General features: G+C 53.8%; 1 protein-coding gene across 6 annotated transcripts in view; it reads right to left on the bottom strand.

The window, feature by feature from the left end:
* Positions 1-12,130, bottom strand: part of TBC1D16 (TBC1 domain family member 16) — a 54,292-nt gene that overhangs the window by 22,120 nt on the left and 20,042 nt on the right. For 4 of the 6 annotated variants that reach the window (XM_075904123.1, XM_075904120.1, XM_075904121.1 and 1 more), the window contains 2 exons: positions 10,870-11,108; positions 8,315-8,933 (listed from right to left, as the gene is read on the bottom strand). In XM_075904123.1, coding sequence (XP_075760238.1) covers positions 8,315-8,933; positions 10,870-11,047 — 797 coding nt within the window. In that variant the 5' untranslated portion in view covers positions 11,048-11,108. Of the gene's footprint in view, positions 1-8,314; positions 8,934-10,869; positions 11,109-12,130 lie in introns of those variants that run through there. The other 2 variants (XM_075904125.1, XM_075904124.1) reach the window with 2 other exon arrangements.

The raw sequence follows: 12,130 nt of genomic DNA, 5'->3' as shown, positions 1-12,130 counted from the left end.
GGGGAGGGGGGGAAGTTGCCCCCGGGAGCCATGTTGGGGGGCGGCGGGCTGGGGTGGGAGTGCACAGCCCCATGTGGCGAGCCCGGTGCTGGTGGGCCACTTGCTCCCTGCAGACTAGCCGCTGAGGCGGGGCCGGGCAGCGGAAGTGGCACTTCAAGGACCTGCCCAGGAGCCCAGCTCCCCTGGCCCGGGAGCCACTGCTGCTCATTTGGCGCCTGGATTGGACAGGACTGGGAGCCGGGAGAGCAGAGGCCAGATTCCGCCCCCTGCCTGAGTGCCAAGGGACGTAGGGGAGGACAGGGTGGGGGCTGGCCGGCTGCTGCCCCATGCAGCGCCCCCAGCAGGCTCCCTGGGTCCCTGTGTCAGGCGGGGGGTTGGGAGGGAAGGTGAGTCCGTGCGCCAAGAAAAGCAGAGCGCCCCTGAGCCTGGGCACCAGCCGCCGGCCTCAGCCCGCTACGCCCAGGCGCTGCCCTCGCCCTCACTGCAGCAGGGCTGAGCAGCTCCCCAGACCCTGTGCTGCTCGTGGCACAGCAGGGCCGGGCCAGGGACCCCAGCTCTGGGGGAGCAGCCCGCCAAGCGCTGCCCGCCTTCTGGGACTAGTTCATCCAGGGCCCGGAGCCCTCGCCAGTCTGCAGCCGAGTGGGTTAGTCCCCCCATCCCACTTAATGGGTTCACTGGTGAAGAGCCCCTCCATGCGCCCAACTGCTCTGCCCCCTCCCCACCGGTGGCTCTGTGTCACCACAGGCCTGGGGACCAGGCAAGTGCTGCTGCTCCTGAGGCCCCAGCACAAATGATGGGGGGCGCAAATTTTGCCTTTGTCTCTGTGTGTATAACACCCTTGCTACACCCCTGCTCTGTGGGGCGGGAGCAATGGCTTAGAGCAGAGGGGCTGGGGGTGCCTGGCTCGGAGGGAGGGATGGGGCATTGGGTTGGAGCGGGGGGGACGGTTGGGGGTGTCTGGCTCGGGGGGGAGGGGTGCGTGGCTCTTTGCACTACTATCCACAGCTATTCTGGCTCTTAGTGTCTAACTGGTTGGCCACCCCAGTATTACAGCAAGGCTCGGAAAATCCCAGTTACAAGACACAATCCAGGACCAATTCAACAGATCCGGTCTAATGCTCAGTTAAAGCAACTCCGAGAACTTTGGCTAAGAGACATTATACAGAAAATCAAATGCAACTCCGCCCCCGGAATGAAGGAAGGTACAATCAGCCCAACGGCACTGCTGGGGAAACGGAGGCTAAGTAAGTTGCCCAAGGCTGTACAATGTGGGAGGGCAGAGCTCGGATCAGAACCCGGAGTCCAGACTCGATTCCCTTCGACAGTGGACGCGTTCCCTGACGTCGAACTGGGGAGTAAGGGTGGAGTGGCAGGCGCAGAAGAACAGGCGAGGGAAGGAAGAGGAGACGGTTAAAAACCGTGCCAATGCTACCACCACCAAACCAAACCACTGAAAAGCTGCCGTTCATTTTGGCAGCTCCCACACGGAGCCTCTCCCTGCAGGCAGGGCACATGGCGAGCAACGGCCAGGGTGGTGGACACCGGAACCACCGTCAGGGCGGAGTGACAAACCGATTTACTGGCGCATCAGCGTCCGTGGGCAAAACCCCATTTGGCTGGTGTCCAAATAACTCTGCTCGTCATGACGGTGCCACGGGACTCCTCGTGGGTTTTGCGGACACAGACTCACACAGCTCCCCTCGGATCCTGAGCCAAGCGACCACCCTGTCTATGAGGGAGACCGCCTCAAGCCAGGGGGAGGCAGCCCCACCCACCCCTTGGTTCCCGCACTTATGGGGATGGCGGCCGAGCAGACGGCAGCTCCTCAAATCCATGAGAGCCCAGCACAGAGGGCAGCGCCAGGCTCCACCAAGGGGCAGTGAGAACACGCACAGGAAGGGGTCCCGTCTCCCCTTCACTGCTGGCCTTGGGAATTTTGCAGCTGGGGGGGAAGCGTCAATCGCTCCGGGGGATCCAGCAAACGCATCAGCAGTTTACTGAACACTGGGCCCTCTTCCGAATTTACAGTCATTTAAAAGTGAATCCGTTTGCTGTTTCAAGGGTCACACTGAAGCTAAAATGCCTCTCACTTATTCCTCTCCCTCCCCACCCGCATTCCGCAGACACCGGCATGTTGTGGGGCCCTTCCTTAGCACGAGGCTGCGTGTTATCACAGGCACGCCCCAGCTGCACGATCCTCCTTCTGCGAAACGTCTTCTGTCCGCTATCGGCAACGACTTGGGAGATTCCGCCTCTTCGGTTACATCGTCAGCTCTCTCTGCACCCGACGCACCCAGCGTCTGGAATGGTCTGTGCACCGTATACCCTCTGGGACTCCCCACTCCCCGGCCTAAATGGATCACCATGATCTGCCGGTACAACACAGGCCAGAGAACCACATCTCGTCCAAGTCAGAGACTAGCACCCAATAATTCTAGCAGCAAACTCATCACTTCTGGATGAGCGAGCCTCTCCCGGATTTTATTTTCATACATGCAGGACTGGGCCTGCTTTTAGCAGGGGGCTGGACTCGACCACTCAGGCCTTTTCCAACCCTCTGATTGTGGGATTTGAATTCAAAGGAATTATCAATAAACTAGGCAAATACAACTTAGACGGGGCTACTATAAGGTGGGTGCATAACTGGCTGGATAACAGTACTCAGAGAGTAGTTATTAATGGTTCACAATCCTGCTGGAAGGGCAGAACAAGTGGGGTTTTGCAGGGGTCTGTTTTGGGACCAGCTCTGTTCAATAGCTTCATCAACGATTTAGATATCGGCATACAGAGTACGCTTATAAAGTCTGCAGAGGATACCAAGCTGGGAGGGATTGCAACTGCTTTGGAGGAGAGGGTCTTAATTCAAAATGATCTGGACAAATTGGAGAAATGGTCTGAGGTAAACAGGATGACATTTAATAAGGACAAATGCAAAGTGCTCCACTTAGGAAGGAACAATCAGTTTCACACATACAGAATGGGAAGCGACTGTCTAGGGAGGAGTACGGCAGAAAGGGATCTAGGGGTTATAGTGGACCACAAGCTGAATATGAGTCAACAGTGTGACGCTGTTGCAAAAAAGCCAACATGATTCTGGGAGGCATTAACAGGTGTGTTGTGAGCAAGACACGAGAAGTCATTCTTCTGCTCTACTCTGCACTGGTTAGGCCTCAGTTGGAGTATTGTGTCCAGTTCTAGGCACCACATTTCAAGAAAGATGTGGAGAAATTGGAGATGATCCAGAGAAGAGCAACAAGAATGATTAAAGGTCTAGAAAATATGGCCTATGAAGGAAGACTGAAAGAATTGGGCTTGTTTAGTTTGGAAAAGAGAAGGTTAAAAGGGTCATGAGAGCGGTTCTCTGGTATCTAAACAGGTGTCATAAGGAGGAGGGAGAAAACTTGTTCATCTTGGCCTCTGAAGGATAGAACAAGAAGCAATGGGCTTAAACTGCAGCAAGGGAGGTTTAGGTTGGACATTAGGAAAAAGTTCCTGCCTGCCAGGGTGTCAAATACTGGAATAAATTGCCCAGGGAGGTTGTGGAATCCCCATCTCTGGAGATATTGAAGAGCAGGTTAGATAAATGTCTATCAGGGATGGTCTAGACAGTGCTGGGTCCTGCCATGAGGGCGGGGGGCTGGACTCGATGACCTCTTGAGGTCCCTTCCAGTGCCAGTGTTCTATGATTCTATGAATCTGGGGGGCACCTGCTGTTTATTCCTAACACCTCACTTAATCCCGGTCCTCAATCACTTCACTGGCTGCTGGGGGGAGGGGGGGGGCTGGGAGTGGACACCACCACCTTGAAATATCTCCCTTCGGCTTTGTGAACTGAGCTCAGGGATGGCCCAGAAGCTTCATGAAAACAACCCAAAACCAAGGGAAGCCAGAGAGACACTGGAGACCTATATTCCTCGCTGGAATATCATGAGTCTTCCCAAAATGGACATTTATCCACAGTCTCATTCTGACTCAGCTGGGGAGCAGCCAGCAGAGGAAATGCAGAAATAAGGACCCTAGGCAGATAGGCCCTGCATGTGTCTAGAAACAAGCAAACGCAGGGCGTGGCTGCAAGAAACATACAAGAGACTAACGAGCTTTTCAGTTTCCCATGGAACATTTCTGCGAACAGCCTGCAGGGACTGTGCTTTACAAGGCCCTGTAAGACAGCGCCACGTGCAGACCAACGGAGGAGACAGAGGCTGTCCAACCTCCAACACTGAAACAGCCAGGTCGTATGGATCTTCGCAGGCCACCCCCACCACAACGGGCTTCTCACGTCAGTACTAAATCAGGAAACGTGCCTGTTTCAACAGTGTCTTTAAAAAGGTGGCCACTGCTTTTTCGAACAAACACCAAGAGTTCTTTGGGGTAGCCACCAGATGGCGCTCGCGAGCGGGATGGGCAGACATGCCCTGTACAACGCTGTGGCAAGTCACAGGTAAAATGCAAAGTAAAACCATGTTTCCTTCCTTGTCACTAGGGCCCTAACACATTCACAGCCATGAAAAATGGGCCCTATGCGGTGAAACCTGGACTGTGTGTGCTTTTCCCCCTAGATACAGACTGCACGAGGGAGACCAGCCTCTCCCCAACTGGGGGTCCTGCCAAAAAGAGTTGCAGAGAGTCACACGGGGATTGTGTGGTTGTCTCTGTTACTTCTACACGGTCTTCTGAGCTGGGTGGCTGCAGAGGGCTGGCTGTTGGCCAGGTGCCCAGCTCTGAAAGCAGCTCGCTGCCAGCAGCCGTGCAGAAGTAACAATGGCCACCCCACCCATGCTATCCTGACTTCTGCGGTGCTGCTGGCAGCAGCTCTACTTTCAAAGCTGGCTCCAGGCCAGAAGAAGCCACCACCCTCCAGTTGCCCAGCTCTGAAAGCAAAGCTACCACCAGTAGCAGCACAGAAATAGCAGTACAGGTTGAACTTCTCTGGTCTGGCAACACCCATGGTCCAGCACAATTTGCGCTAGCTGGATGGCCACTCATCATAGGTGTGGCCGAGTTTCCCACCATCCCATAAAGGTTGTTTGCAGCCACCAGGCCTGGCGCTCAGGGTTCTGTGCTGTTCTTTAGCTCTAAGTTACCCCAAATGTCTTCCAGCAAGCAGTGGAAGTGCTGATAATGCTGCCAGATAATATGGGCCTGCTGGGGTTCAGCAGTTCTCTAGTTCGGCCCCGGTCAGGTCCTGAGGGCGCCAGACCAGAGAGATCCAACGTGTAGCCGTACTGCAACCCCCGCATCCCTCCCGCAATAATCTTGCAAACCACCCCACGTGTACAACTCCTCTTTGGGTCAGGACCCCTCTGATTACACCACCATGAAGTGTCAGAATGAAACAGTAAATTTCGTTATTTCAACTATTTTAAAAATCTTATGACTGTGAACCCCATCAATATGGACCATGAGCGTGGTGAGGTGTCATCACTAACTCTGCCTCAGATGCCTAATGTTGAACCCATTTTTAGACGTCTGACTTATCACCGTTGGCTTAATTTTCTGAATTTCAGTTGGGAGGAGAAGTTCAACTGTTCCTGTTCCCTCTCTCGTCAATTTCACTGGCAGGATCTAGATCAGGGGTTCCCAACCTGGGGTACACGTACCCCCCAAGGGGTACAAGAAGCTTGTCAAGGGGGTACGGGGAATATTTGGTAAATAACTAGATTATCCTAATTGAAATATTCCAAAAGTAGTCGTGTTAGTGAAAAAAGTTGTGGATTCTAGAGTCTAGAATTTATTTCCTTTCATATTGAATAGGGGGTACGGGAAGGTTTACTAAAAGCCAAGGGTGTACAGGGACCAAAAAAGGTTGGGAACCCCTGATCTAGAGCCACAGCAAATGGCTGCGCTGTTGAGAAAACGCGGTCTTGTGCGTAAGGCTCTGGATCAGGGTTTCTGAGATGTGGGCTCCGAGTTGGGTTCAGCATGGTCTGTTCCTGATTGGATCGCGTATCTCTGTTCCCCACCTGTAAAACGGGGATCACTCTTCAATCTGTGGGATTAAGTCAATAACTCGTGGAAGATACGCACTATAGCGATGAGCAAGGTTGCCTCTAATCTTTTCCACCCGTGTGTGGATTTTTTCCCCATCCATGTGTGGAATATTTTTTTTCTGTACATGGAGGTGTGTACAAAAGTGCACCATCCCAAGGAACTAGCTGGGGGAGTTCTGCTAATCAGCTCAGCAGCATTTGAATCTCCCCGCAGTGGCTGAAGCAGCGCACAGCTTATAGGCAACATTGAAGAGCATGTATGTTAGATACAATCGGAGAACTTTTTTATTTTTAAAGCTTTCCACCTAAGCTGAAAAGTGATAAGGGATGCACTGTCGTTGCACTTAGGCTGCATTAAAAGCAGCCTACAATTTGGGCCAAATTCAACTGGAAATTTGGCATTGACCACCTTACAACATGAGCTGTCTTTGCAACAGTTCTGCGTAACGCCAGGAGCAGACCTGCCATCCCCAAGAGACTCCAAGCACTGGAAATAAATGCAAATTCCTCATGGCTTTATTCAGATGTCATCCTGACAGAAAACCACGTTCTAAAAGAGAAACTGGTGTCCTCCCTGTGCTAGTGTGAGTTATGTTCATGTTCTATCAGGTAGTTCCTAACAATAGATTAGCTGGCTTCACTTATTCAGGCTGAGCGAAGGACATGGAGTAACCAGAGAGCGAAGGGAGGGGATTAAAAATGGCAATATTTAATAATCCCAGTGCTGTGTCGTTAAACGTATTTTGAAAACCACTTCCCTATTAACAGCTTCACTTTAATCCCAAGTATCAGACCTCGCGTAAGGAACCCAACAAGGGGCTGACTGGTAAAAGCGGCGAGGAGCGTAGGATACCAGGGTCAGATGCACACGTTTTCAAACTAACACGGCTTCCCCGTGACCTGAACCCCACTATGTGCTCTGGGCAGGTCACGGACCTGCATGCAGTACAGCCCTGTGGCCACACGAAGGTGCTCTCGTCGGCAGGCTGGAGCACAGGCATGCCAGGCAGCTGCACCATTCTGGAACTTGTATTGAATCACATTCCGTCGATCCACCCCCCAGCTCCACTCCAGACAGCCTTGGAGAGCTGCAGAGCGCGTGCGAACTGCTCAGAGCACCGAGGCTTTGGGAGGGCAGCTAGACTTACAACTGACTCGACACTCCCTTTACCCGGCCTGGTTTCAGACCAGCCCATAAAGTGGCAAAATCAGTCCAACTTACAAATCTCCATACATTCTGGGCATGGAGACACCAAGGAGGACTTGAACCCAGTTTCCAGGGCAGTTTCAAAATAGCAAGAGGATCCCTAAATTAGCCTAGGGACTGTCGCACACGCAGCTGTACCAATGCTGAAGGGTGGGAGCAGCTGCAGGGAATACAGGCCAGACAGACGTGAAATACTGTCCAGTGTTACTGCAACGTACAACAAGGATGCAAGGGCATTCAAGTCATTCATTCATTGCCTAGGTCTCCACCCCGTGCCCAAATGCAGCCTACAGCAGGTGTGAACCACACCACTTACACAGGCCCCGCTGAGGAGCCGTGGATGCCATAGGGACGCACATGAGAGATGCCTGCGCCAGACAGGCCGGGTTCGCGTTGCAGGTGACTGGGGGAGCGCTGCAGAATGCGTTTGTGGACACAGAAGGGAGGAAGAGTCTGACGGGTTCCACTGAGCGGAAGAGGGGCCGGCCAACTCAGGGACCGTCCCCAAAGGCTTTCCACATTGGATACAAAGGAAGCAGGGATGTAAAAAAAGTAATTTTAAAGTGTCACTGTGGAACGGCTACAAATCCCAGCGGTTACCCGGTTTCACACGCTGCGTCTGACGCTTAGCGGAGCTCTGCGCTAGGGATGTTAGATAGCGATTAACCGTGTAGCTGCATCGAAACTGAGCGGTTACACGACTGTTTGGCCCTTGGAGACAGGGCCGGCAGCCAGCGCGCTCCTGACCCACTCCCAGGGAGCCAGCTTGTACACTGCAGTGGGGAAGCCAGGCCCACACGGACAGGGGCAGAGCAGCGCCTGCCTGTGGTGGGCCCCGATGGTCTGCAGCAGCCCCCTGCTAGGGCAGGTGAAGAGCTGACTCTAGTCTCTCCTGAACCATAAGCCCCCCCGCTAAAGGGGAGGCTCACCGGTTATACCCTAAAAGGAAGGGAATGGAACTTCGAGCAGGGGGACTACGGCCAAGCCACAGCAAGAGCAGTCAGACCGAGCTCAGCGCGGCTTTTAAGCACCTCGGCCTCCTCACGCTCGTAAGCCTTCAGCCTCCCTCCACCTCCGCCCCTCCCACCAGGAAGCTGTAAAAACGCGACCAACTCACCTGCTTTCGTTATCCAGGAACACAGAGCTGCTGCCTCCCCCCAGGGCTTCGCTGATGGGAGAGAGGCAGAACGGGGAGGAGAAGGCGTCAGAATCCGAGTCAAAAGTACTGTCCCTGCTCACGTCGTCTGCAGACAGCTCCAGGGAGCCCTCGTCCTCCCCCTGGCCTGGCCTGCAGTCCAGCCCTTCCTCCGTCCCCTCCGACTTGGTCTGCTCCTCTTGCCAGCTGATTGTCGACACGATTCCTGAGTCACTGTGGGCAGGCTGCGTGGCATCGTGGGTCCCGTCAGTTGCCAGGCAACACGGAGACAGCTTCTCCCCTTCTCCAGGAGGGGAGCCGAGATGAGCCACATCTCTGACCAGCTGAGCCACGGCCAGGATCTCCTCGTCTCTCGGGATCACGGCCCGTTTCTGATCAGCTGGGGAGGCCTGCTGGAGGGTGCCGAACGCCGGGGCATGGCGGCCACGCTTGCGGGGCGCTTTACGGACCGGGGAGCTCTCCGGGGTGATGTAGCGCAGCGCTTCTTCATCCTGCCTCTGAATGCGTGAGTTTGGCACCCAGGCAAGGATCAGCGTGGTGCCAAGCAGCTCATCCTTCTCCATGTACAAGCACATATAGCCTTCAAGAGAGCACACGGCCAACCAGTTAGGACTTAAGCTGCATTCACAGGACATTTTGCAGCCATATTTATCCCCCTCCCTCTTCACTACCAATACAGCTGGGCAAAAGCAATCCAGCCACTGGGCAGAGTTCTCCACCTGAAATGCGTTATTTGCAAATGGTTTATGAATAAGAACATTAGAAAAGCCAGAATGGGTCACATCACAGGCCCATCTAGCTCAGCATCCTGTCTCCACCATCCATCTCCAGCCTGGTTAACAGCCATTGATGGACCTAACCTCCATGAATTTACCCAGTTCTTTTTTGAACCCTGTTCAAGTCTTGGTCTTCACAACATCCTCTGGCAAGGAGTTCCACAGGTTGACTGTACATTGTGTAAAGAAATACTTCCTTCTGTTTGTTTTAAATCTGCTACCTATTCATTTCATTGGGTGACCCCTAGTGCATGTGTGATAAGAAGAGTAAATAACACTTCCTTATTTACTTTCCCCACACCAGTCATAAATTTATGGGCCTCAATCATAAACCCCCTTGGCCATCTCTTTTCCAAGCTGACAAGTCCCAGTTAACTCTCCTCATATGGAAGCCATTCCAAACCTCTGTTTTTGTTGCCCTTTTCTGAACTATTTCCAATGCCAAGATATCTTTTTTTGAGATGGGGTGACATCTTCTGCAGTAACCAAGATGTAGGTGTTCCAGGGATTTATATAGAAGGAATATGATATTTTCTGTCTTATCTAGCCCTTTCTTAATGATTCCCAACAGTGTTAGCTTTTTTGATGCCGCTGCTCATTGAGTGGATGTTTTCAGAGAATTATACCCAAGGAGGCCAAGATATTTCTTGAGTGGTAACAGAAAATTTAGACCCATCATTTTATATGTATAGTTGGGATTAGGTTTTTGAAAGTGCATTACTTTGCATTTATCAACACTGAATTTTATCTGCCAGCCGAATACTTTCTAATCTGGGTAGTCACATGCCCCCATCTCAGGCCCCTGATGGGAGGAGTTATGTAACTAATCAAGAGAGAATTTTGAACGACAGACTTTCATGTCAAATTTGCACTGTTGTTTAATCAGACCATTCTACATGGGAGCTCGACACTGGTTATGCCCGAGTAACAGCCCTAGGAGAGCTAGAGGTCAAAAAGATTCCTGGAAAGCCAGCCCAGAATAGCCAGGAACACACAAAAGCCAAATGCAAACCCATGCTTTGCAAAATAATTATTATATATAGTAGCCCAATGTCTGACTCTGTAACGCCGAAATACTGGCTGTTCCCTCTGGGTGGCGCTGTTGCCTGAATCACGTCCTTCGCCTCCCGCAGTGGCACTTGGCTGACTTCTGCGCTGCTCAGCCGGGCCGTTTGGGCTCCGCGGTCCCCCGAGTGAGAGACAGGAGGGGGAGGACAAGAGAAAGAGAGAGACGGAGAGGCAGGAGGCGGAGGAGAGCGGGGGGGGGGGAAGAGGTAGGAGGAGGAGGAGAGAGAGAGAGAGAGAGAGACACGGAGCGAGAGACCAGAGGCTCAGGAGAGAAGACCAACGTGGAGGAGAGACCTGAAAATCCATCTTATGAGGGGCTAATTGGCTAGTTTTACAATATGAAGCCAGTAGCAGGTGCTCATTCACATGGATACACGGGGTCCCCCTGGCAGGGAAGAAGGGGGAGAAAGCAGCTTTTGGCTTAAAGAGAAGCCCTACACTGACTTTAGCGCAGGAAGCAGATATCGGGGTTTTGCGGGGGCTGCCTGTTCCATCAGTGCGGTGTGATGGCACTTTCCTCGGTCCCTCCCGACCACGGAAGCTCTCAGATCCCACCCCCCATGGCAACACCCTTGAACTGCGGAGGTGCACACCAACCCCATGCAGGCACGGACATGCGGACGCTCCCCGAGACCGACAGAAAAGCGAACAGCGAGTGCAGCACCCCATCACCTGGGTGATGCTCCCCGACACCTGGTGGCACCTCAGTGGGGTGGACGCATACATTGTTCTTGGAGTAGATAATCTCCCCATCCAGTACGGAGGACGAACCGCCGCCACCGCCGGGGTTTAGGGTCAAGAGGTCAGAGGCTTTCGAAGAGGCACGTCGGAGGAGTCGCCCCAGAGACATTGCCAGGGGAGTGTTTCCATTATCCGTCGGCTTCAACCCGGAGCCAATTCAGACAAAAGGTCTGCCAGGAGGGGAGGAACAGCGTTAGGAAAAACGCAGCCAGACAGCAGCGCCAACTCCCTGCTTCGCCACCCCCCAGACAACAGTGCTACCGCTCGGAGGCCAGGCTCTCATCGGCGGCTGCCTCAGCCCTGGACCTCGGCCACTGGGAATCGGGCTTTAAACCCGTCTCGCTGCTGGGAAGAGTGAGGCAGAGACGGGAAGAGATTCGCACGGTGCCCCAGCAGCTCCGGCGAGACTCCGAGCAGGGAGCCCGGCCCTGGCGCAGCTCCATCGGCTCAGCAACTGAGAGTCAGAGCAGCATGCCTGGTGTCGGCAGGGCCTGCACCAAGGCTGCAGACCAAGCTTCAGTCCTGGCGGTGGGCTCTCGCAGAGCTAATTATTGTTATAAGGGGGGAGGGGAGGTGAAGGAGCGACTTGTGGCATTTCCCGAATGCCAACGAGGAGCAATGGCAGGCTTGGAAAGCCGTCCCATAGAGTCCGCCTATGACGGCCATTGGGCAGGTAGGGAGGGAAAATCCTGTTTAAAATGTTTACCAGGTAAACAATATGTTTAACCACTTAACCGGCCTGCCACAGGTGGGGGCCGCTAGGGCAGCCCCCGCCCGCAACACAGTGGCCCAGAGCAGCTCCCCGCCCATGCCAGGCCATGGTGAGGACGTGCTCCGGCCGGGTGCTGGTTAACCTGCTACCCCGTAAGCCTGCCGGCAAGGCAATGCTTACTGGATAACTGCCCCTTTGCATCCCTAGCGCCAGGCTGGACAATCCTGCAGGATCTGCCCCAAATCCAAGTAAACCAACATGAGGTGGGGAAACCCAAGTGGAGGCAGACGCCCCATACTTGGCTACAGGGCTTCTGCTTGGTCCCCCTGATGGCAGTACAGTCTAAAAGCCATTTGCCCAATTTCCTGGCTTTTGGCATAACCTTTTTTGGGGGTGGGGGAGGAGGAGAAGACATTCGATACACAGCAGGCAAACCGAACAGAACATGCAGTAGCATCCCTGGGCTACAGGGGCGGGGAG

The sequence above is a fragment of the Pelodiscus sinensis genome, chromosome 20, assembly GCF_049634645.1.
Source record: "Pelodiscus sinensis isolate JC-2024 chromosome 20, ASM4963464v1, whole genome shotgun sequence".
Taxonomy (NCBI): domain Eukaryota; kingdom Metazoa; phylum Chordata; order Testudines; family Trionychidae; genus Pelodiscus; species Pelodiscus sinensis.
The sequence above is the reverse complement of the archived record's forward strand: the minus strand, read 5'-3'. Positions and strand labels throughout refer to the sequence as shown.